At 45.9% G+C, this 22,741-nt stretch overlaps 1 protein-coding gene across 8 annotated transcripts; it reads left to right on the top strand.

Moving 5' to 3' along the window:
* The first annotated feature begins 1,719 nt into the window (after positions 1-1,719).
* LOC139055941 (monocarboxylate transporter 2-like) lies at positions 1,720-21,406 on the top strand. Of its 8 annotated transcripts, none has more exons than XM_070533617.1 (6): positions 1,720-1,858; positions 5,719-5,831; positions 11,489-11,635; positions 17,331-17,474; positions 18,339-19,127; positions 20,673-21,406. In XM_070533617.1, exons 1-6 carry the CDS (start codon positions 1,746-1,748, stop codon positions 20,879-20,881), a joined length of 1,515 nt encoding a protein of 504 aa, XP_070389718.1. In that variant the 5' UTR covers positions 1,720-1,745; the 3' UTR covers positions 20,882-21,406. The 8 variants fall into 8 exon arrangements, with proteins under 8 accessions (XP_070389718.1, XP_070389717.1, XP_070389720.1 ...); XM_070533616.1 differs by having other exon boundaries at positions 5,716-5,831; XM_070533619.1 differs by lacking the exon at positions 1,720-1,858 and adding an exon at positions 5,198-5,255 and having other exon boundaries at positions 5,716-5,831.
* Positions 21,407-22,741: the final 1,335 nt, after the last annotated feature.

The following is a 22,741-nucleotide window of genomic DNA, read 5'->3' as shown; positions in this document are numbered from 1 at the left end:
AGATGGGCTGATTCGAACTCAGACTTACCAGAATTCTACTCAGCCTGGATCGCTACGAGTCAGACGAACCAAGATTTTGCTGAGTTATGCTGACGCGGACTGAGACTCACCAATACTCTTATCTTCCGCACTTATTCAGATTCACCGGTTGGTATCAGTGTGAGTGTGAGTCTAATCATCAAGTTGTTTGCGGACGCATGGCGGCCAGTTTGGTCAATGTAAGCATTGTCGCAAGACAATGGAACCTTGAAAACCATTGCCCCTACAACAGCGTGTGACATTTCTACGTGAGTGCGCTCCACACACGTGACTGTCGTGTCAGGAACGTGGCTATTAAGCCTATTTTGAATGCCGGCTCAGTGCATTCTTAGAGTGAAAAAAATGATCTCCCTGTGTCATGCTTGAATGCTTGAAATCTGCCTTGTATAAATTATGTTCATTTCATGCAGGCTATAGTTTCAGGACGCCATCTGACTGTCTTCTGTGGGCTACGTTCTCTACCAATTTGTCATTATTATGATTTTTTTATGAGTGTGCATCTCTGACCGGCTGTCCCGTAAAATGAAAGCAGTGCCAGAGTACAGAACTTTGACTATCCTGCTGCTGCGGTGAAAAATTGCGAATAACTATTCTGTGCCTGCACCTGATGTCACACCGTCTGAATTGGTAGGACGTAAGTAAGTGGCATAGTTTTTTTTTCTCGAAGTGCAAGTTCAGAAGCGTTTGTGCGTTCATTAAAAGAAAGCTAGAGGGTGGGGACTGCTTGTAAGGTTAATTTATGTACAGTTAACCACGCCACCTAGGTTACACGCTGTAGTAATGGTTTTTTTCACGAGGTTCGGCTGTCTTGCGACAAGACTTACATTGACCAAACTGACCGGTTTATCAATTTACGCTTGACCGAACACTGCACGTTGCTAAAATGTACACCAAGCTACAGTTTAACAGAAACTCGGCACTCATGAGGCTGCTGACTATATATCAATGTAGCATATGCAGTCTTATGAGGCTGATCAGTGCACGCCTGAAATCGCAAAGCTTACCGTATTTCAAAGCATGCGCAGCCTTTCGTGAGCCAGTGATTTATCGATCTGAGGAGGGGCTTGCTTTTCTAGATAAGATATAATTATACCTCGCCCCATGTCACCACTCATTTTGTCATCCATTTCTGATAGTATCCTTTTTTATTACAACGTGATTAGCAGCTTGTTTGATGTTTCTTTTATCTCCCTGGTACATGTATTAGGCACTAGCTTTCAATAAGCCTTCAGTTGAAAGAGAACGCTCCAGTAGTTTCTTTCCTGTCGCACCCTTTTTGTCACCGTTAATTAATGAATCTTCTCCAACGCTCCAACTACTGCACTCGTACTGAATACATAGCTTCACTGAAGGAACGTTGGGCAGAGGACGTCGAAGTGCTAGCACTGAAGCAAAATGAGACATAAAGGTTGGAAAGCAGAAGGAGATAAAAAGAACAAAACGAGGGGGAACTCGAGAAAACTTAACGAAAGCAAGTAGAGCGCTGATAACATGTCTGCGATAAGACGCGCAGTAAATGGCCCTATGAATTGACCCTGCGGCTACAACGCCGCTGGGCAAACGTCTTACAGCAGAATGTAGTAACTTGCCACGTGCTCCCGTCATTGTATCTGACAACCTGGGTTAATGTTTAAGGCACGACTTTGACCTCCACAGACAAGAGGGAGTGTACGATTCGAATCAGCGGCTGACCGAGATGCAGCATTATGCAAGACGTTCTAGAAGACAGTGAGACTGCACGTGTAACTCTGGTCTGCCGACTCAAGAAGCAGCGAAAGCGCGAAGAGACCATCCCCGAAGGCACCTCTGTTTTTGCGAGGTTAGAATTCTTCCCTGCAAACTTCTCTATAGATAAGCGTATTGGTCAACTGAGTCATGCATTATTCTGAAAGGCTACTTTTGAAACAACTAACTATAAAAGATCCCCCCCCCCCTTGTTTGTAGCACGATGATACGCATGCATTCATATATAGCCCTCCGAAGAGTTTTAGTTGAAGCAAATTCTATACCTTATTCCGAGAAAGAAAGGCAGCACCCCCACTTTATCTCAGCCTTAACCGGACCATGTGGCATAATCAATATCATTTATACGAGTAGGAACAAATAAATCACTAAATCTCATCATTGCACACCTAATTTATCGATTTAACAACAACAATGCTGCTTAGCGAAAGCTTTTTCGCACTGCGGCTGTTTATGAACAGACTCCGCAACGCAACGCAAGTTACGGCGACTGTCGTTGCGAACAGGTGGGGCACTGCACAAATTGCTTGCGCTGCAGATTGTCGCTCGTTACCAGACCGCCATGTGCGACGACGAAAGTGAGCAGTTTATGATCTCGCGTTAATGGTTTCGGCGCATCTCGACATTCAAATTTTATTTCTGCTGCTGTACGAGAGGGTGCAGTGCTTTTCTTCTGCCAACAATGTCGCGCGTCCTGCTCACTCACTTGACTTGTTTGTATGGGCATCAGTAGAGGCTCTATAGTCTCCTGACAATTAAAACACGGCAGCTTAGGCATGCTGCAAACCAGCAAGGCGAGCATGGCGCGAACAAAGCGTGCGCCACCGGTAAAAAGCGGCCATATTAGATATTGCACTAAAAATGCAATTCCGCTTTCTGTTTAAGGCTACGTTCACACTTGGGAAACCGCAAGCAGACGGAAAAGCCAAAGCGACCGGATAATCTTTTTCGCGCATGTACGAAATGTTCAGATTTGTTTCGCCACTGCAGCGGAAACCACTTCCGCTTTCGCCCACATCTATCTAGTTTGCGTACGTTTGTCCGCGTGGTGGCACTGTTCATCACACTATTTCAAGACATACGTTCGTTGATTGACCACTAAAAACTACCATTTCGCGCAACTGCGCGTGTCGTTTTTAACTTTCGTCTACCATGGAAGATAAACAAGACACAGTTTCGATAGCTTTAGCTAGTTGCTTTTCCTAAAAATAGACAATGAGCAACGGAAAATGTTAAATTTTACGACCGGATGTTTACATGCGATTGCAGCTTCCGGTAAAGCGGAACGTCTTCTCGCTTCGCCTGGGCCAAAAAATCGGTCCGAGAGCGATTTTTTCGCCGCCTGGTTTTCTGCCCGTTTCTCCGCCTAGGCGGGTGGATTTTGTCAAATTTTTTCCACTTCCGCCTGCTCCGAGACCAAGTTTGAACGCCATGGAGTTTCCTACAAAAATTACTAGAGGGAACTCTGGCGCTGCAGTCGTTGTCCTACCGTGGGAATGATGGGAAGTACATGGATTTGTGTGGTCTTCGTGCTTGTGGATTTAGACGTTGTTGTGGCTTTGTATATTACGCTATATAAATTTTATTGTCGTAGATTTGAGCGCAATCTATATTCTTCGAAGGGCAGAAGACGCCGGGAACGCGTACATTTGCTATTAATTGCAACGATTGAGCTTGTCCAGGTGGCCAAATCAAAACGCGCCAAGCGTCTCAAGGCACTGACATGCCCGCGATAAATTCATAAGGGTGTTTCATTCGCTTGTCGATGCATGCGTCCGTGGCTTAATCGTTTCAATATCAGTCTTCTGTGCTGGAGTCCGTATGTTCGAATCCTGCCGTCGGGCAATTTTAATGTTTATTTAATTATTTATTACGCAATACACTGTTGAAAATGACGAGTTTACAAAGTCACAAATCCGTGTTTTAAGCCAAAAGAACGAAGTTTAGGCAAATCCATGTACTTCCCATAACTCCCATGCAGGTACAACCGCTTCCATTGCAGCTCCCGTAGACACTAGCGCCAGAGTTCCGTCTAGTTTTGTAGGAAACTCTATGGTGAACGAGGCCTAAGTAGCGCCATCTGTCGGGCCCCCGCTAAGTTTCATGTGCTGCCGCTTCTTATTTTCGTACCACTGTGGAAGGTACAGTTTCCCTTCTCTTAAGTTGGTTCTTTATTCTATGCCAACAAGGCCAGCAAGCACCCATTCTGCATTTTTAAGGATTGCTAAAATATTCAGCTAGCGGAACCGTAAGGAACGACCACGCTACGGGAACGCTGGGGCTCAGAGAAGACTGTAGCATCGCTGACCACGAGCCTAGAAACGTTTGCAGTATTCCTTTAAAATAAATAAGGCAGAGGTTAACTCGGGACCGACGCCGGCTTAAGTTGCTTTACAATATAGAGATAGATGTTTTATTGAAGAGAAAAATACAATGTAGAGAAAGGCATAATTCGAGACGACAGCAGACGCAGTAAGTCTATTGCGTAAGACGCAGTAATTAGCTCATGCCGGCTAATGCCTATACGTATCATCGGGATACTACATGTGTCGCTGGGCAACTTCAACAGGGATGCCTTCAGCATCTTCGATCATCATCTGCCCACTGATTTATTCACACAAATTTTACTCAAACATACGTGCACATAAACGAAAGAGAGAGAGAGAGAAAGGCGTTTATCATTACATAAAAGCTGGGAGGACGGTCTGACAGCCACGCACATCATACTGCTTGCAGATACTGTGCTACCCTTTTTGTATTGAACTATCGGCGAGAGCACACCGGATCACAGCGATAAACCAAAGCTTTAATTTGGGGGAACCTTCTAGTTACTGAATTCATCCTATAGTTAAAGGTTGAATGTAGTTGTAAATATCCCTCCCTCCTCAACCCTTTTTTAGGGGAGATGAGGGCAGGGAGAAGGGAGAGGGGGTGGGCTCGCACGTGAGACGGGGCTCTAAAGAGCGTTGCTCTTAAAGCGGAGCTTCTTGAAACCAAAGTTTTGCCTATCTTTCCATGGTTACCCCAGGCTCACTCGGGCGGTCAGGTTCTTGGCGAATAGACACGTATTCACTTAGAAAAAGTAGCAGATCCAATGAGTTGCAATCCATATACACCGAAGATTTCTGTGAGTGCCTAACGAGTCGGAGCACGAGTTTGTACGCTCTCGCTGTTTAGAGCGGCAAGTATGTTCACATCTCTGTTGGCAATCAGCGCCCACACGGAGATAGCAGACGGCGCGGGCAAACAACACAATGAGCAGTCCGCGAGCCGCGAGCTTCATAGCGATGACGGGATGTCGTGTCGTTTTGCTGCTTCTTCTTTTTTTCTTTCGTCCCGCACGGCTGCCGCAGCTGGAACTGCCGGGAATGCGCGAAGGCCAGCGCCTTGTGGTGGCGGTGCAGTAAACCCAGCGGCGGTGACGTAGGGTGCGCGCGTCCTCCGCTGTGATTGGTGACTATCCATTGAAACAGGTAATAGACTAACCCGACGCACTGAAGCACCTGGCCAGTCTTTTCTTTAGTGAACATGCTAGCAGAAGCGCTGCTTTTACTGTTTTGTCCAACCCGTTGATAAGGTGTATATACGTGCTGTCGCACGGGAGATTAAGCGCTCGCGTGATGTCTCTGCCGGGTACGTGGCATGCCCCCTGGCACGGTAAAACGGATCGCGAGAGGGGTATTTTGTGCCGAATACGCAACTGAGTAATACTTGTTGGGGGGCTAGTTGGTACATGTTTCCAGAAGAGGTTTATAGCGCCGAAGAAACACAACACACAGCAAGCGAGACGGGACAGGCGCAGTTTGTGCAGTTTGTGCAGGAGAATTATAGGTGTATCGTCTTGGTGATTGTGATTACCCTTAAAAGGTAGCATAAGCTGGTGCCATAAAAAAATCAACTTGACGCTATACTCTGCCTCGTTTCGGTCGTCAGCAGCCAGTGCGAAGCAGAAGGCACCATGCCTCGATGCTGCTCATGGGATCGCTGGAACTACTGCTCTCGGATGCCACAGCATGGTCCCGACAGCGTCCACAGTTGGTTGGTCGCCGGTGAGTAACAGATCTTCTATAATAGCATAGCAGATATCTGTGGATACGATTAAGCCGGTTGTGGGATCGAATACCGGCCAAAGCGGCCGCATTTCGATGCGGGCGAAATGCGAAAACACCCATGTGGTTAGATTCAGGTGCACATTGAAAAACTCCGGTTGGTACAAAGTTCAGGAGTTCTATATTACGGCGTGCCTCGTGATCAGATCGTGCTTTTGACACGTAAAAAGCCATAATCTTTTCTTTTTACGTTTAAGCCACGCAGACGGGTTGTATCCAATAATGGTAATGACAAGATGTAAGGTAGGTGTGAATAACACTGTTTACCTAGCCTTCTGCGTCGTTTGTCTTGTAAATGAACCGAAACAATAAAGGTTGTCAAGAGCGTGAATTCCAGCTGAGCTAAAGGGCTCTGCTTGCGACCAGCGGTATATAGAAGTGGTTGCCATGGGTCCACATCGAAGTGCTAAATGCAGAAATATGTGGGGAAAGAACGCCGATCAAGATGGTGTGGAGAAATTTATGCGCAAATCTAAAATCCACTGGGTAACACTAGGCTCGCTTCTACTTTTGTCAATCAAGAAGGCAGGTAGAGATTAGGTTGTTTCCATAATAAAGTTACTAAGTAACGTTGATGTTTGAATTTTATTCGCATCAAGTAGGCTTTACGCGATGTGAGAGCCCGGTAGGAAATGCTGTCATAAATGACAGCTGGACGTAGCCGTGGGTCCCCCTTTACACCTGACTGAGAGGCAGCGTACAAAAATTGAGGAAACAAGTACATACATGACACATTTAATGCACAATAAATAAAGACAGAATACATATTACGTAATAAACAAGTAACAATACCAATTACGCGTACGCCAAAAGCAAATAACTTAACTGGTATAGAACCTAGGTAATTGGGATGAATACACAAAACCCAGTGCATGAAATTGTACGTAGGAATTTTGTATACAAAATATAGGACACGTAACATGAAGCTCAAAACAATCAAAATCAATGTCACACAGAAAACAGAATACACGCAAAGAAATAAAGATAGAAATACACAACATGCAAAAGAGAGGGTGGATACGACGTAATATTTATCGACGTTACAAAAGGCAGATAATTATGGTGCTCTAATTATTACGTGTTTCTCAAAAAGAGAGCGTTCCAATCTTTATTGCCCTACTGTTCCAACTCTTTAATAGCCGAGGAAATATGTTTTGTAGCCTCCCAGTGGGCATGCGTTCTGAATGTTGCAAACACCTACTGTTCGTCGTTGCGTCTATTGTACATTGTAATGCTTTGTGGTAGGTTTGCGAGCAGCTATTCTTTGTTTCTGTTTAAAATTTTTGCAAAGGTGATAGCTGTACACTTCGGAAACAGGCATTTCTCTTTAATTTATTGTAATAAATGTTATCGCAATAATCGCGTTACTGTATATTATAATTTATTGTATTTGTAAGTACTGAATATATATGGTTCATGGCACATTCTCCACAACGCACAAGAACTTGTTTTGAATGTAATGTATTGTGACTAAATTATCATTGGTCGCTAAATACAAAGAATGAGCACAGTGATTTTGTTGCCTTCAAGTAGCGTGATCTTCGACATTAACATTTAACACCTGGAGTTGCCCACAGTGGGGCAGTTACTCAGAACAAACACGCCATTCGTCGCAACACAAGGAGTCGAAACGCATTTGGCAGCACTGCACACAAGGGGAGATCATCCGAGGAACTCATCCCGTTCAGACCTTAACGTCTGTATGTGGCCTGCTCAATTGAGGGGGTCACTCACATCGTCGAAAGGTAGTTGTAATGCCATTGGAGCATTGGACTGGCTCTTTCAGCTATACGTTTAGCCAAGCTGATTGGTGGTTTAAACCGTGCTTTATTTGCGGAGCCAACGTTAGTGGCGTTTGTGGCAGCGTCATGATGTGAAACATTATGCACAAAAGAAAGTAAAGCACCCCACAAGAACGAGGCTGTCATAACACCAAGCATGCAGTGAAAGATGGAAGACGAAGCCGTCAGCACTGAAAACAAATATGAAAGCATCACAGCATGGTTATGCTCAGCAAGAACAATATAAACAGGCCTTATTATGTGTGGCAATTGATCAACAATATTTGGGGCTATTCAGCCCACTGTGATCATGCCAACAATTAGTCTGAGGTTGGACCACGCATTTTCCAGCGTTGTTTTAGACAATGGTAGCTGTGGGCGGCGATTTGGCATCGTTGTGCTCAGGTGGAGGTGGGGGTTCCACTACTGTGCGCTCTGCCTTTTCGCTAGTGTGCAGTGCATTAATTCGGGACGCTTGCTCCTGCATTGGATAGTGTCGCTACGATTGCAATGGACCCCACAAGGCTAATCCCGAAGATTATCCTAAACAGAAAAAGGTGATAAAAATATGGAACCAAATGACCAAGACAAACATGTTGCACAAAGAGGCGGCATCGTGAGTGCAAGACCAGAGGAGATGATCACGTCGTCGATGTGGACGAGCTGTACGTCCAAACGAGAGCTCCCTAGCTCCAATTCTGCAAGTCCAGCAGAAGGTAGTTGAATCGGCATCGATAGATCTCTCAGAATTGTTGCTTCAAGCAAGCCGCGCAAACCCCTTAATTGAATGTACAGCCATGCGTGCCGCCGCGCACAAGGGTCTTGGGCTGTCAGCGCGAACAAGGACAGTGCACTGAAAAATCACCGTCGGACTCTGTCATCAAAGCATTGCTGCGACAAATAATCGACGCCCTGCAGCTGGAATTCTTTATGGTTTACATGCGCCAGTAGCGCTATCAGCTTGCAAAATTACAAGAGCTAGTTACACTCTGCTAGCTACACTACAGTAACTTCTACATACCCGTAACTCTACCAGCAAAGATGATTGTGCTGCGCTGTGTTGTGAAGTGTGCACGTACGTGTTGCACAGAAATAGCATGCTGCAGAGTCCTCCGCATCATTATATTCACCATACCACCACCATCCTTCCTCTTCACACCCTTTCCCTGCTATTTCCCCAAGCCCTTTCACCAGCGTGAAGTAGCTGGCTAGAGGCACTTCATTCAGGCCGACCTCTCCACCTTTGTTCCGTTAAACATATATATATATATATATATATATATATATATATATATATATATATATATATATCTTGTTGTTACCTGGCGTTCATCCCTCGGCAGCGAACTTGTCACGTTGTATCCTACAGGTGTATATACAGAGACAGATTGTGAATGAATCTTTTTCTTGCTATTTTGTTTAGGCCGGCTGCAAGGTCATTTATATCCTTTCACTTTGTAACTAGCTCATGGGTGTTGATGGCTACGCAATAGGCTCAAGAAACAACGCATGAGGTTGTTGTCTGCACTGGGGCGGGTGATATGGCACAAATAATTGCTCGAAATATGCAAATACCAGGGTCGCATTTGGCGACCAGGTACCGGATGGTTATGGCAATCCCTGCAGTGAGACAAAATCTCAGGGTTGCGGCTGATCGAATGATGCCCACAATAGCATATGAAAGAATATCTATGAGGCGAGTTTTTGCGGGTAGGCTGCCAATAATAGGGATGTGTTTTACATTCTCTGTAATGGTTGTACGGACAGTGGTTTCCGTGGGACACTTACCGTACATAAGCAATGGCTTCCGCAACGGAAAGTCGACTGAATAACGTTGTGCACTTATTCCGTCCGCAAAATTAAGTCTGGCGCTGTATTCCTGCTTAGGGTCAATATGCGATTATAAAGTCCGTTCACCTCATCAATCGCCATTGCACTAAGTACGGATGATTTTGTAGCTTTCTCATGATAGGCAACGGCTGGCAGAAGGAAGACAGCGTGGAACAACTCTGAAGGCACGCCACCACGGAGTGTTGCTACCCACGTCCTGCAAATCTTGCTGGTCGTATTACAGTTCTTGTCTTGTCTTGTGTCCCACACAGTGGCGCGCACCCACTATGGGGGATTGGCCAAGGAACAGGCAGTTTTCCGTAAAGTTAGAAGTATAGAGAAACTAGATTTGAATAGTGGAGCGTGGGACGATAGAACTGTAATTTAGACTTGCAATGAAAATATTGTTAAGAATTTTGATAAAATAATTTATAGTAAAGAAATACCACAATAGTTCTTTACATGAGCCGGGTATGAGAGCGCCCTCACGCTTCTTCCACTTCATCCCATGCGTAAATGCCCACGGCGTATAGCTACTTTAGCTCCAGTGGTTAATCAGATTACCTTTCATGGGAATTGGCTTCACGTTGATGTATATATGCTAATGATTGCCTGTAGGTAAGATTGGACACCGATGAATGTTGCTTGCACAACTGCGTTAGCCTCGTTAGATGGTTTTGAACCAAAGTCAATCACAGTTTTTTTTGTTCGCTCTTAATGTGCGTGAGCCCTGCATGGGTACACCTAAAACTTGGCATGGTCATGGGGCTCGACCCCGCCGATGGAGAGGGGAGATGGCACTCACTTGAAAATTATGTGCACACGACAGACCGAAAGAAAGACGTAATTTTCTTGGCACGCAGAATTCAAGAAGGCATTTAGCCCGTTTCTCGCGAGTGGCCTGGATTAGTCGTCTTTCTTTTGCTTACTTGTGCCGAATCCTTATGCCCAGTGAAACAGAGCAGACTTCGTGACTCATATGAAGTCCGCGCCTTTCTTTAGAGAAATTTATCTCCGTCTCTGAAGAACGAATACGACTCAAGGTTACTTAGAACGCTCGCAAATAAGACGAAGGGGTCAAGGTATAGTGTCATATATTGTAAGCAAATTAAACGGTAGATTACGGTATCTGGAATGAGCCTGCGCTGACTATTTGCACGTGTCTTGCCATCGTCGAAAGCCTATGCCTAAGATCGTGACGGCATAGAGATGAGTTTTATGCATTTCCAAGTGCATAAATGCTGCCATAAGATGTTCTGTGTCACAGCACGCTCTGTTTGCGTGCACTCTTGTATCGTCTACGCAGTAACAGATAATTACGACTCCAGAGAGTTCTGGCAGTGTCCACCGGTTGCATGTTGATAATATGTTGGCGGTTTGAAGAAGGCAGGCAAAACCGGTGAAAGATGGCCGCCGCGCCGTCAGGCAAACATTGGTCGGGTCGAGGATATAGTCTTGCCGTGTCTTGGAGACCATCTCGTGCAGCTCGCTGAGGCACTTGGTAGAGTTTTCCATACGAACATCCAAGCGGTGAGAGCAGTTCCGTTTTCATGGCAGGCCCACTACTTGCATCCAGCAGTTGCACTAGTGGCCAGCCCTCGCCATTCAATATCCGCCTCGGCTGCGGGAGCTCATGGGTTGAAATGACCTGGCCGCCGTTTACTCGCCCGTTATCCAAATGGGCACAGACGTCCAGTGGCAGGACACTCAGATTTCTTTTGGGGACAATCGTCCTGGCAGAGCAGCGCGCCCCATGCAAATCTCATCGAACCCTGTGGGCACAACAAAACCCTGAAGTACTTCACCGTGTGGGTGTCGGCTGCCATCGTCGGTGACCTTTGCTAGCGTTTTTTTATGACACGTAGTTCGCATACCTCATTATTTGTGAACTATAGCAAGGCTGGGCAAATAACGTTTGTAAAAAAAATGTCCTAAAAGTGAAGTACTTCAAAGTCTATGAAATCATTTATGTTGTATTACTTACAGGTGCCTGCGCTTTCTCCTCCTTCTTCGCCATGGCCGGGAGGCGTTCGGCGGGATTCCTATTTGTCGCCACACTGGAGACATTCCAGGTGAACAGGACCGAAGGCTCTTGGCCGATAATGGCGATGGGCGCAGTAGTTTACCTGGCAGGTGAGACCAACCGTGTTTACTACTGTGTTATTCTGTACCAGCAAGTTTAGGAAGGTATTGACTTCTTAGAAGCACCCGTACATTTTGAACATTGCCAACTAGCGTATGCGACTCCGTGCAAAAAAGTGCCGTACCTTGGCGTTCTGTTTACTGCAACAGGTTGACGTTTGATCTATGAAAAGGAGGGAACAAGGAGCCACGCTTTCCCCATGATATTGAATGTTACCGTAAGGTGTGACAGTGTGATATAAAACACTTCACAAATATATTTACTGGATGTTTTTACTTGCCGTTTACAACATTACCTGGTTTTTACCTGTAAGCGGCGTGCAGTCAAGTCGCTTCTAGAGCCCGCGTGCTTGAATATGTATGGAAAGGTTAAGCATTACGAGCCTGTAGAGATAATGAAACGAGGTCAGTTTTAGTTACAGGTTAGAGCGTGTTCCAAATATTGGAAACATAAAAATTAGAAACAAAACCAGATATGGTGAAAGGGTGGCGGTTCCTGGCTTATTACTTACGGAAAGAATGGGAACAGGGAAAGGAAAGCCCGAGTTAGAGAATTAAATTATATGGTTTTACCTGCCAAAACTACTTTCAGATTATGAGGCACGCCGTAGTGGAAGACTCCAGCAATTTCGACCACCTGGGTTTCGTCGACGTGCACTAAAATCTATGTACACGGGTGTTTTCGCATTTCGCCCCCACCGAAATGCGGCCGCCATGGGCAGGATTCGATCACGTGACCTCGTGCTCAGCAGCCCAACACCATAGCCACTGAGCAACCACGGCGGGTCAGTACGAGTTGAGCAAAAGATTTAAAGCTTGAAACTGTGAAGATGTAAACGCGTGGAAAAGGAATGGCAGGGGGTAAATATGGTCATAACAGGTGCGTAATATAACAGCAGAGCAATATGGCTTGAGCCGTGCGACATGTACAACTTCAGAGAAATTTGGGGCAGATGAGGCATTAGTACTCACTGGGGATTTGGTAGATAACTGGAGCCACGGCCCGCAGAACTCCATATGGGCTTGTGTACTGAGACAGGAGTTTTTCTGACAGGCCAATGTGACGATTCGGGGACCACCGGAGCACCAGAGATCCAGGCGAAAAGTGGACGTCTCTGTGTTGGCGATCGGACAAGTGCCCTCAGAGAATGTGTGCTAGAGTGCAGGCCTGCCCGCAGGGCGTCAGGCGTCGTCGCGACATACGTCGGGGTAAACTGCGTGTAGAACGGCCAGACATGAATATGTGCCGGTCTGTAGAAGTCCAACAGAAACGGCTTGTGCCCTATTCAACTTGGGGTGAGGGGATGGAAAGACCCTTTTAGACGTGTAGAAGAATTTCTTAAGCTGGTTGTGACTAGCGTACGGTCGTAGGGAGGAGGAGAGTTGGCGCTCCTTAGAGAGAAAGCGCGGTCGGTGAAGTCGCTCGCAGCATTATGAGCAGACTCACTGAGGTTCGAGGGAGCACCCTCGACCCGCCCACGCTACTTGAGTGGGAAACCAGTTGCCTAATACCTTTGGCCACTAGGTATGGGCTTGTGGGCATGATGCCGCCGTGGTCATTGCATCGTCGTCATTCCCATCCGACGCTTTTTATGCAATTATGACGTCATGGTCGTCGCTGTGGTTTCGCCTCAGGCTATCGCTTTACGATTCTCATCACTTCAGTAAAGTCATCCCATAACACCTTTGTTTCATCATCGACGTCAAGTTTTCGTTTTTATTCCAACGTAATCATACTATCGCCATTAAAAAGTGATTATGTCAGTCCTGTGATGTCATCATCCTCGAACAGTCGCTATTACAAATCTGTTGCCAGATCGTCATAGTGATGCAGTCGTGGTCATGCCATTGCGGGCACATCAGCTTAATCATCCGACTCTCTTCATACCGTCGTCGTCACATGGTCTTCGTCAAGCCAGCATCGTAGTTTCGTTGTTATCCCATTGTCCTCATATTATTGTCATGGCATCGTCGTCATTGCGTTGTCTAGCTTCATCATCTGGCTGTCGTCATGCCGTAATTGTTAAGCCACCTTTGTTGTGCATTATCGATATAATTCCGCCTTCATTCAATCGACACTGCGTCGTCGTCATACTGTCGACGTGATACCGTCATACTGAGGACATTCCTATTTACTATATATATATATATATATATATATATATATATATATATATATATATATATATATATATATATATAAAGGGACGCACGTAATGCCATATACTTGTACTGACGTTTCGACCGAAGGACCGGCCGTAACGTCAGCATGCACTCTTGCATATATATATATATATATATATATATATATATATATATATATATATATATATATATATATATATATTTATGTACATATATATATATAATCGGAGCCGCAAAAATATGAGAATTATCATTACACGTGTTACTTAGGCGTAACTTTAGGAATACGGTATGTCGCTGCACTGCTTGAATGCTGGTGGCATTCCCGCCGGTGGTCATTGAGCGATGGTGGTGGCGGTACAACTTTATTTCCCAAAGTAGGGGTCCTGAAGGACAATCGCCTAGGCGCCAGGTGTAGAGGGCAGCTCCCACGTCAGTGCAGGGAGCTCCTGGGCAGCCCGCGAGATTAGTTGTGCCGTAATCTTTTTATTATGCCAGACTCGTGCACGGGAATGACTCTTGCTACTAGGTAGCCATGTGGGACCCGTTTATATACATGAAATAGAGAACCACTCACATAATAAGATAGGTACTATCGCATATAGTTTGAATATAAATGGAAGCGCGTCAAAAAAAGAAAAGAAAAAAAAAAACAGGTCGAACGCTTTCCCTTATTCTTCAACTCAGGTTCCTGTTTTTTTTCCTAAAGGTGTACTGAGAGATGAAGACAATGTTGATCCTGCTACAATATTATTTATTAAAACTTCTAAATAGTTACTGCTTAAATAAATTCAAATGACGTTTTGTAAGAACACAACTTCCGTAGCGCCAGACAGGAATAATATAACTACCTCTAATGGAAAACCTCCCCATGGCGCCCATGCTGTGTTACCAATAACTTCAAGGGAGCCGCCACGTTGCTCCTCTGAGCAGGTGCACAGGCGCTGGCGACAAGATACAATTCATACGAGAGCCGTAATAAACGTAATGGGGAGCCTCATTATGGAATCACGCCACCGAGTTCAGGCGCCTGCGAACGCATGCTTTCACGTGGAGTGAGTCTCACATCACAATTTAATAATAGTCATCGAATTTTCTTAAGAATGTACGGAATAGACCTTACAGACTGTACATAGGTACATACGTATGTAAACGTTGCATTTTACGTCATCTTTAGGTATTGTTCGTTTTGCGAAAATGAGTGGTAGAAACCGGGTGGCATCTTGATAGTTGCCACTCCTTTCACCCAGTTTTTCTTTTGAAGGACGCATTATATCTCTCTCGTGCCAGACGCCTACTGGCTGCTCGTTTTAAACACTACCGCCAAATCCTAGAGGCTGTATCATGGATTTTCGCATAGGGTTCTTTAAACCCAGCGTTTACGCACATTTGTAATGTTTGTTGACGAATGTGTTGTGAGAACAGATTAGGTTACCTCCTATGGACTCCATAATTTTTTATTGGCAGGAATAAGGAAATAAATCCCTGGAAGATTAGACGGCGCCAGGTATAGTTCTCGACAAGTATAATAAAATCACACAAGTAATGCGCTAGTGCAAGGCAAAATCAGATGGTATGACAATGAATGTCGCCACAAATATCGTGTCATAACGGAATGCATTATGACAGGTACGGTGCGATCCGCTACAAAAATTATGCTGGCATGCGTACGTGTAGCGCACAAATACGTGGCACGGTGGTCCGCACACAAAATACAACTACGACGCGCGCAGCGCGCTGACGATGCGCGAGCAGTGGAATCGGCGCAATCACGCTTAAGCCTGGTCGAGCGGGCTCCGCTAAAATATGAATTCTGGACAGCGACTGTCTAGTTTTTCGTCACCCACTATCGGTGGCTCCGGACTTCAACCGTTCACCCTCAGCTCCGGGTGCCTCAGCCGGTTCGTTGGGTCTACCGCTGGGCCTTCGCAGTCTGCCTTCTATCCAGTCAGCCATGACCTCGGATTTCCTCGATCAAGTAGAGCCGCCCGCACCACTAGCCCGCGATCCCGAGGTCTCCACTCTCAAGCTCCCGGAGTTCTCGTCGCAGGACTCGCAACTTTGGTTTATTACCATCGAATCCTTGTTTGGTCACCACTGCCTCCGTTGGCAGTTGACCATGTTCGACTATGTCATTAGAACGCTTCTACCATACCTGCTGACGTTTCCAACTACGCCTACCGTCTACGCAGTGCTATGCGTTCTTTACCTGTCCTTCCCCTTCGACAATGATATTCTCCCCGGCATGTATACGTCAACCCTGGCCTTGAGAATTGCATGCACGTCCTTTTGCGCCATGACGCTGTGCGTCCTCTCTTACGTCCGCCGTGTGATGGTTGGTTCAAAGTACTGAAGCGTGCACCTAAAAACCTTCTATCGCCCATCAATGGCTGCGAAAATACGGTCTCCGCCAGCCGTCTGAAGCCGGCCTACTTAGACCCCTATTTATTAGCCATTTCTGCGGTCACATTCCTTCCCACCAAGTCAGTCCTACTCGCCGCGTGTGTTCCGCACCACCACCATCCGCGCTTCGCCATTCGTCCAGCTCACGGATTCCCCGCTAGAAGGGGGGCCCTGTAGCGCGCTACTACGCGCCACAATAGTCCGAACACAAAAGACGACGGCGACACGCCCAGCACGCTGACGGTGCTCTAGCAGTGAAATCGGCAGAATAAGTCTTCCGCCTAATTGAGCGGGCTCGGCTAAAATTTGATTTGTGGACAACAGGAGCATTTGAAGAAGGCACCGTTTCAAAACAGGCCCTCAGACTTCTTGGGGGCAAGGCAATCACGCACCACTTCATTAATTGGTTTCCCGCTCATCAGGTTCAAATAATCGGTGCGCCTCTCAACCTGAACGAGTCGGCTCACAGGGCTGCGCGCGAACTTGCCCACCGTGCTACCCCCGACCAATGGGAAGCCGACTCCCCAGAGAACAGGGACATGCCCTCCACCTACAACGAGATTACTAAACACTAATATCTCAGCCGTAGAACCTACTTCGTTCCTCATCCGCGGCTCAATAGAGCTCAAGCACTAACGCTCCGTCTACTACAAACGAATACGTATCCCGATCCGTCGCTCTTGCATAAAATCTATCCGGATACTTAGACCGATGGTACTTTCCGCGATTGTGAAGAAATAGTCACGTTAGAACATATATCTGGCGGTGTCCCGGTCGCGCTATATCATCGACAACAGCTCGGCCAAATGGGCGGCGGTTCTCGGCAGCCCTGTTCTGGCTGACCAGCTATGGGCTGTTGAGTCAGCCCACGATGTGGCCGAGTGGCTCGGCCTTCCATTTCCCACGTGGGAGCGGCCTGCTTCGTGAAGACTTACGATCTGCTGGACTTCAATAAAGTCGTGCCATACAATGTCATACCAGGCACGAGCGTCTGCCTGGTTTTTCTTCACCCACATACGTGCGCTTCTAATACATTTCGTGCAAGAATTCCCGCCATAACTGTATTAATCCATTCTGGTACGACATATATATATAGCAGTGTCAGCACAACACGCACTTCTTAGTATTATTCTTCCAGGTTTCATTACGGGACCGCTGGCTCACAGATTCAACGCTCGTCCAGTGATCATCGCAGGAGCGGTGATTTCTGCAGCAGGCGCCATTCTCAGCTTTTTTGCTACAAGTATTGGATTTATGACGCTTACACTGGGCGTAATACACGGTAAGGCAACTTTACCTGTGCGTAACGATGGCATAAGAAAACATACGTCGTTGTGGTACGGAGACTCCACCAATGCGGCAAAGGCCATTCTCCTGCTGAATGCAGAATCCTACTTTTGCGTTTTAACCTCTGAGACAGCACTTGCCTATACGTACGGAGGCGCTACATGTATTCTTCAAGATATCACAGAGTACGGTATTGAACAATCGTTGTTATAATTATTACGGAGCCCTGCGTAAGAGCGTTTAATATATATCAGTTGCCACCTTGGGCAGAAAACGCATCTAATAATCAATCCTCACTGCTGTTCCTTTAAGCCTCGCTGAAGCCTGTACGGCAGCTTGCTTGTGTAACGCATCTCGTAAAACTTACAATTAAGGCTTAGTGGTTTGGTGTGAATAATCAATCCTCACTGCTGTTCCTTTAAGCCTCGCTGAAGCCTGTACGGCAGCTTGCTTGTGTAACGCAGCTCGTAAAACTTACAATTAAGGCTTAGTGGTTTGGTGTGAATTCTTTTTCTTTTTCATGTAGAGAAGCATTAAGCTGATTTGTTATTAGTTTATGACAATTGTGAGCGTAGCGCGGTATCTGTTTGACACATAAGCAGCTCAATTACGAATCTTACCGCTAACCTAAATTAGCGAGCTTAGCATAAATATCCTAATTTCCATTGTTACTGTTATCAGAGCATAGCGCGCGGGGACCCATACCATTCATGCGTTGCTGTAGCATTTGGTAAGGAGTGTTCGCCTGAAATGTGAGCGTACCACGTCCTTACACGCAAAATGTCACGTGATGTCGGTGTTTCATTAGGGATGAAATCACCTAATGCGTTTTCCCCTTCTCTTCTTTCTACGTTCGCAGCCATAGGATCGGGCATGGTGTTCATAGTGGCCCCTACAATTATCAGCGAGCATTTTGTCAAGAACAAGGGCCTCGCGATGGGCGTCAACTTCGCTGGCGTCACCGCTGGTCTTTTCGTATTTCCCAAACTCCTGGAATACCTCACTGCCACCTATGGCCTACGTGGTGCTCTTCTGATCTTCGGCGCCGTCATCATGAACGGGCTTGCATTTAGCCTATTTCCCCGCACCCCTGCTTGGAGAAAAGCTTCCCGAGGCAAGAATGAACTCGCTGCTCAATTTCCATCGAAAGCCATCGGAGACAATGGAACCAACGAGCTACGCCATGCACTGACGGTGTTTAAAAGCCCCGTGTTCTACCTCATAATATACAGCTTTAACGCTTACTGCTTTGGATATGAGTGCTACATGTCGCTTTTCGTCGACTTTGCCTGTGATCGAGGAGTAACGCTGTCCACTGCCGTTACTGTAATGTCGGCGGGAGCAATCTCTGAGATCTTCGGGAGATTCACATTGCCGGCAGCAGGCGACCGCGGCCTGCTGAGCATCAAGACAGCTGTGGTGCTCACACTGGCTGCCGAAGCGGTGACGTTTCTCGTTCTTCCTTTGCTACGCTCTCAAGGACTTATTTTCACTGTGGCCATTGTCATAGCCTTCATCATCGGCACTGCAATGGTAATTTTTCCGGTGACTCTGGCGTCTTACTTCGGATACGAGAAGATGTCAGTATCCTTTGGCATTGTCGTCGGGTCCGCCGGGATGCTATCATTTGTGAAGCCAAGTTTGATAGGTGAGACTTATTCGTGTGACTGTCGCCACGAATTTAGCAATCACTTTGTTTTTGCTGTAATGCGCAATGCGCTTAGGTAGCCCGATGAGCACAAATGTGCAATGCGGCAATCGAACTCAACAGCAACAGCAATAACAATACAACAACAATAATAAACAACAGGTAACATTTACCATTAGAGAAAACTACCAGAATTGATGAGGGATTCTCGCCATGCGTAAGTTTTTGAGCTGCAATGTTCTTTGCACCGCAATGCTTTGTAAGAAACAAATTCATTTTGTCTGCATGGAAGTTGCGTAATAGATGGGACTAGAGCTATTTTGAAACCTAATATCGCAGTGCTATCCTTTACATGATCCCCCTGGTATTGATGCGCACATCTTCTGGGTGAAAACGTCGCCGTGTTCAATTCCTCTGTGACAGCTGTACCTACTATTTGTTCAACGGCGCTTTGTTGCTCGCAAACTGGTTTAAACAAAAGGTGATCACTGCTTGAACAGAACAGAACTTGATTCCCAACTACCATATGCTATGGCTAGTGTTTCACGAAGCACGTCGTCCTTCTAAACTTCACTCTGCATCATTATCTTATCGTAGCGGTATGATTTCTCTACATATGCATGAACTTGAAAATTAGCAGACGTCATCGGCAGTCTGCAAAAGAAAATGCTCGCCACAATATGTCCTATCTGCCTGCCTAAATTTTGGAGCGCGATCACTTGTTCCTCAAAGCTTATACCTTCGGTACAATAAACGTAAAGCCTTCAGTCCATTTCGCAACCTACTAGCTGACCTGTGCATTCAGCTGAAGTGAAGTGAAACGGATATATTAACGATAGGAGACCCATGACTTGGTTGGTCATTACGACGTTCGTTTGCGAGATTGTGCGCGAATTTCTTTCCTGTAGCCCGTATAGGGTCTGAGCTTGTCACGTCTGGAAATAGAAGGAATCTTGAGAATTTGTGAAGCCATGAGTTTTAAGAATTGCTTGTCACACATATTCTGTGACTGCTTCTGCCAGAAAAGTTGTCAGCCAAGCAGTATGGTCTTTTGCGTGCACTTTGCGTCTGCGCCCTTCTACCTGCACCATTGCCTGACCACTCGTGAGGTGTGGTCCATGGAATTCACGCAACTGCCAGTAGATCTCCGCCAGTATTGTTTAGGAGCACGACGTTTTATCAATAATGTTGAAGGGTTGGCAACCAACGTATTAGCAGGGAAATGGCATACAAAACCTAGTGGTGTACTACGACCGAAAATTATAGTCGAGATCTGAGAAATAGGCTCTACATTATTCTATCTGGGTATATTTCTGACGTCCATGCACGATATAAAAATTAAACTATGCTTACGTTTTGGGCGACCTTTGTACACATTTCTGTTGTTAGTGAGATAATTCTGGCCGATGTTTGTATCGTTTAGTACCTTTAGTTTTATCAACAAATTTAGGTTGGCAACTTCTACGCAAGCAAAACTTCCATTTTATCAGATTTATTAAGCGAGAAAATTTTATAACGTGACCACTCTTCCGTTTCTTTTTTCAGGGCACTTCAGGGACAGAGTAGGTGCCTATGACTGGCTCTTTGTGATTTGTGGCCTTCTCAACGGAGTTGGAGCCGCTCTTTGGATTGTAGTGCTTGCGTTGGAAAGAAGCAGGAGCAAAAAGGAACTTATCAACAATGAAAGCGCAACGCAAGAAACTATTATTACTACGAATTGCAGCAATAGCTTTCTGCACGAGTTTCCGAGGTGAAAGAAGAGAAACGCGGCTGTGTATAGTGGAGTGCCATAACGGGAGGTATTTTTCATGCGATTCTGTGTGTAGTCTCAGCGTTCTTGTGCAGTTGGAGGCCAGGCACTATGCACAAGCCGCACTGATCAGACAGCAGGGGCGCGATCGGTGATCCGTGTTCGAAACCCGCGTTCAGTTTGCTTTCAATATCGCCTCAGCGATTGCCTAGGCCTCGCCTAGGCCATTCGCTTCGGGCGGAAGTGACCGCAACCTAAACGCTCATTTCGAACAAGAGTCCGATCACGCTCCAGTTACTCATCACCTCGCACTTTTCTAATTATAACTCATTATCCCCCTTTTCGTTCGTTTGCTTTCCTGCCTGTTTACGATACTGTGGAGTAGAAGATGATGGGCATGGCCAGTCCCACCGCATTCTCTCTCATTAAACGTTCTTATTTTTCTCCACCACGCAATCAGCAATTTTCCTGAAACTAGGATAGGTGGAACCGATTACAAAGGCTGCGAATAAAATTGCCTTGACTTGTATACCTTTTCCTGTTGTGTCGTAGATTGGTGGAGCTCTGTGCCAGGGATCTTGTGCGAGATGTCTAATGTACCCATATTAATGCGAATAAGATTATGCCTACTTCAGCGGCTTTGATCTATCTATCTATCTAATCTATCTATCTATCTATCTATCTATCTATCTATCTATCTATCTATCTATCTATCTATCTATCTATCTATCTATCTATCTATCTATCTATCTATCTATCTATCTATCTATCTATCTATCTATCTATCTATCTATCTATCTATCTATCTATCTATCTATCTATCTATCTATCTATCTATCTATCTATCTATCAAAGTACGAAGTTTTCTACCTGCTTGAGCCACTAGGTATGGGCTGCTGGTCGTGAGGCCATCGTAGTCGTGCCAGCATTCATTTTGGTTTCGTAATATATCACTCTCGTCATGCCGTCGCCATAACGCGTTCTACCACGCTCTTGTGGCCCAAGTTATTTACCAGCTTGGTCCACGAGGTAATATTTCCCGGTCGTTATGGCGCAGTGGCAGTTGTGTCACCATAATTTCAGTTTTGTGATCCGACACTCGTCATGCAATAGGGGTAACACCGCCATAATGCCGTCGCGGTAGTTCAATGGTCCTCAATGCAGCTTCGTGATCTGACTGTCGCCAAGCTTTCATCGTCACACCTTGTGACTCAGTGGCCAAAGTTTCTTAATAGTTTATGCCAGTAGGCATATGTTCGGGATTATGATTCCATCGTCGTCATCGCATTTGGTCTTTTTGCTTGCTGCGCTATACTGTTTTGCGCAGGACAAAAAGAGACAAACCTTCCTCTGTATAACAGTGAAGAGCCGCAAGCAGAAAGATGCCATACCAGCTCGCTCCAGTAGAAACTTTACTGTAAATCTCGTCATTTCAAATTTGTCATCCATCTATTGTCCTACCGCCGTAATCGCGCCATGGTCCTCACACAGTTGTGGTCATGCGGTCGTCGTCACGCTGTACTATTATTAGTGTCATCGCTCAAGTAACATCTTGAAATTTTCGCACAGTCGTCACACCGACTTCGTTGTTCCATCGTGGTCAATACTATCACGTAGTAGTGATGGTGAGTAACACAGAGTCCAATCTGTGAATTACGAAACTAACTTTTATTAGGCGAACTTCCGCCCCCAAAAGCAGGTTTCCCAAAGCACAGCAATAGCGGCAAACACGGATGGCGATCGTCGAAGTCTGATGCGTCGGTCAAGGCCATCGGCATTTATGCATGAGTCATCGAAGGTTCCAGAGTAATCGCTCGTGCCTGCGTGTCTTTCAGAAAGTTCTACACAGTTCGCGTCGTATATA

The sequence above is a fragment of the Dermacentor albipictus genome, chromosome 2 (genome assembly GCF_038994185.2).
Source record: "Dermacentor albipictus isolate Rhodes 1998 colony chromosome 2, USDA_Dalb.pri_finalv2, whole genome shotgun sequence".
NCBI classification, from domain to species: Eukaryota; Metazoa; Arthropoda; class Arachnida; order Ixodida; family Ixodidae; genus Dermacentor; species Dermacentor albipictus.
The sequence above is the reverse complement of the archived record's forward strand: the minus strand, read 5'-3'. Positions and strand labels throughout refer to the sequence as shown.

Coding starts and splice junctions, on each gene's coding strand:
- LOC139055941 (XM_070533614.1), top strand. CDS start 5,516: ATGTTTCCAGAAGAGGTTTATAGCGCCGAAGAAACACAACACACAGCA. Junction 5,650..5,715: donor ATTGTGATTACCCTTAAAAG/GTAGCATAAGCT, acceptor TTCGGTCGTCAG/CAGCCAGTGCGAAGCAGAAG. Junction 5,832..11,488: donor CCACAGTTGGTTGGTCGCCG/GTGAGTAACAGA, acceptor TATTACTTACAG/GTGCCTGCGCTTTCTCCTCC.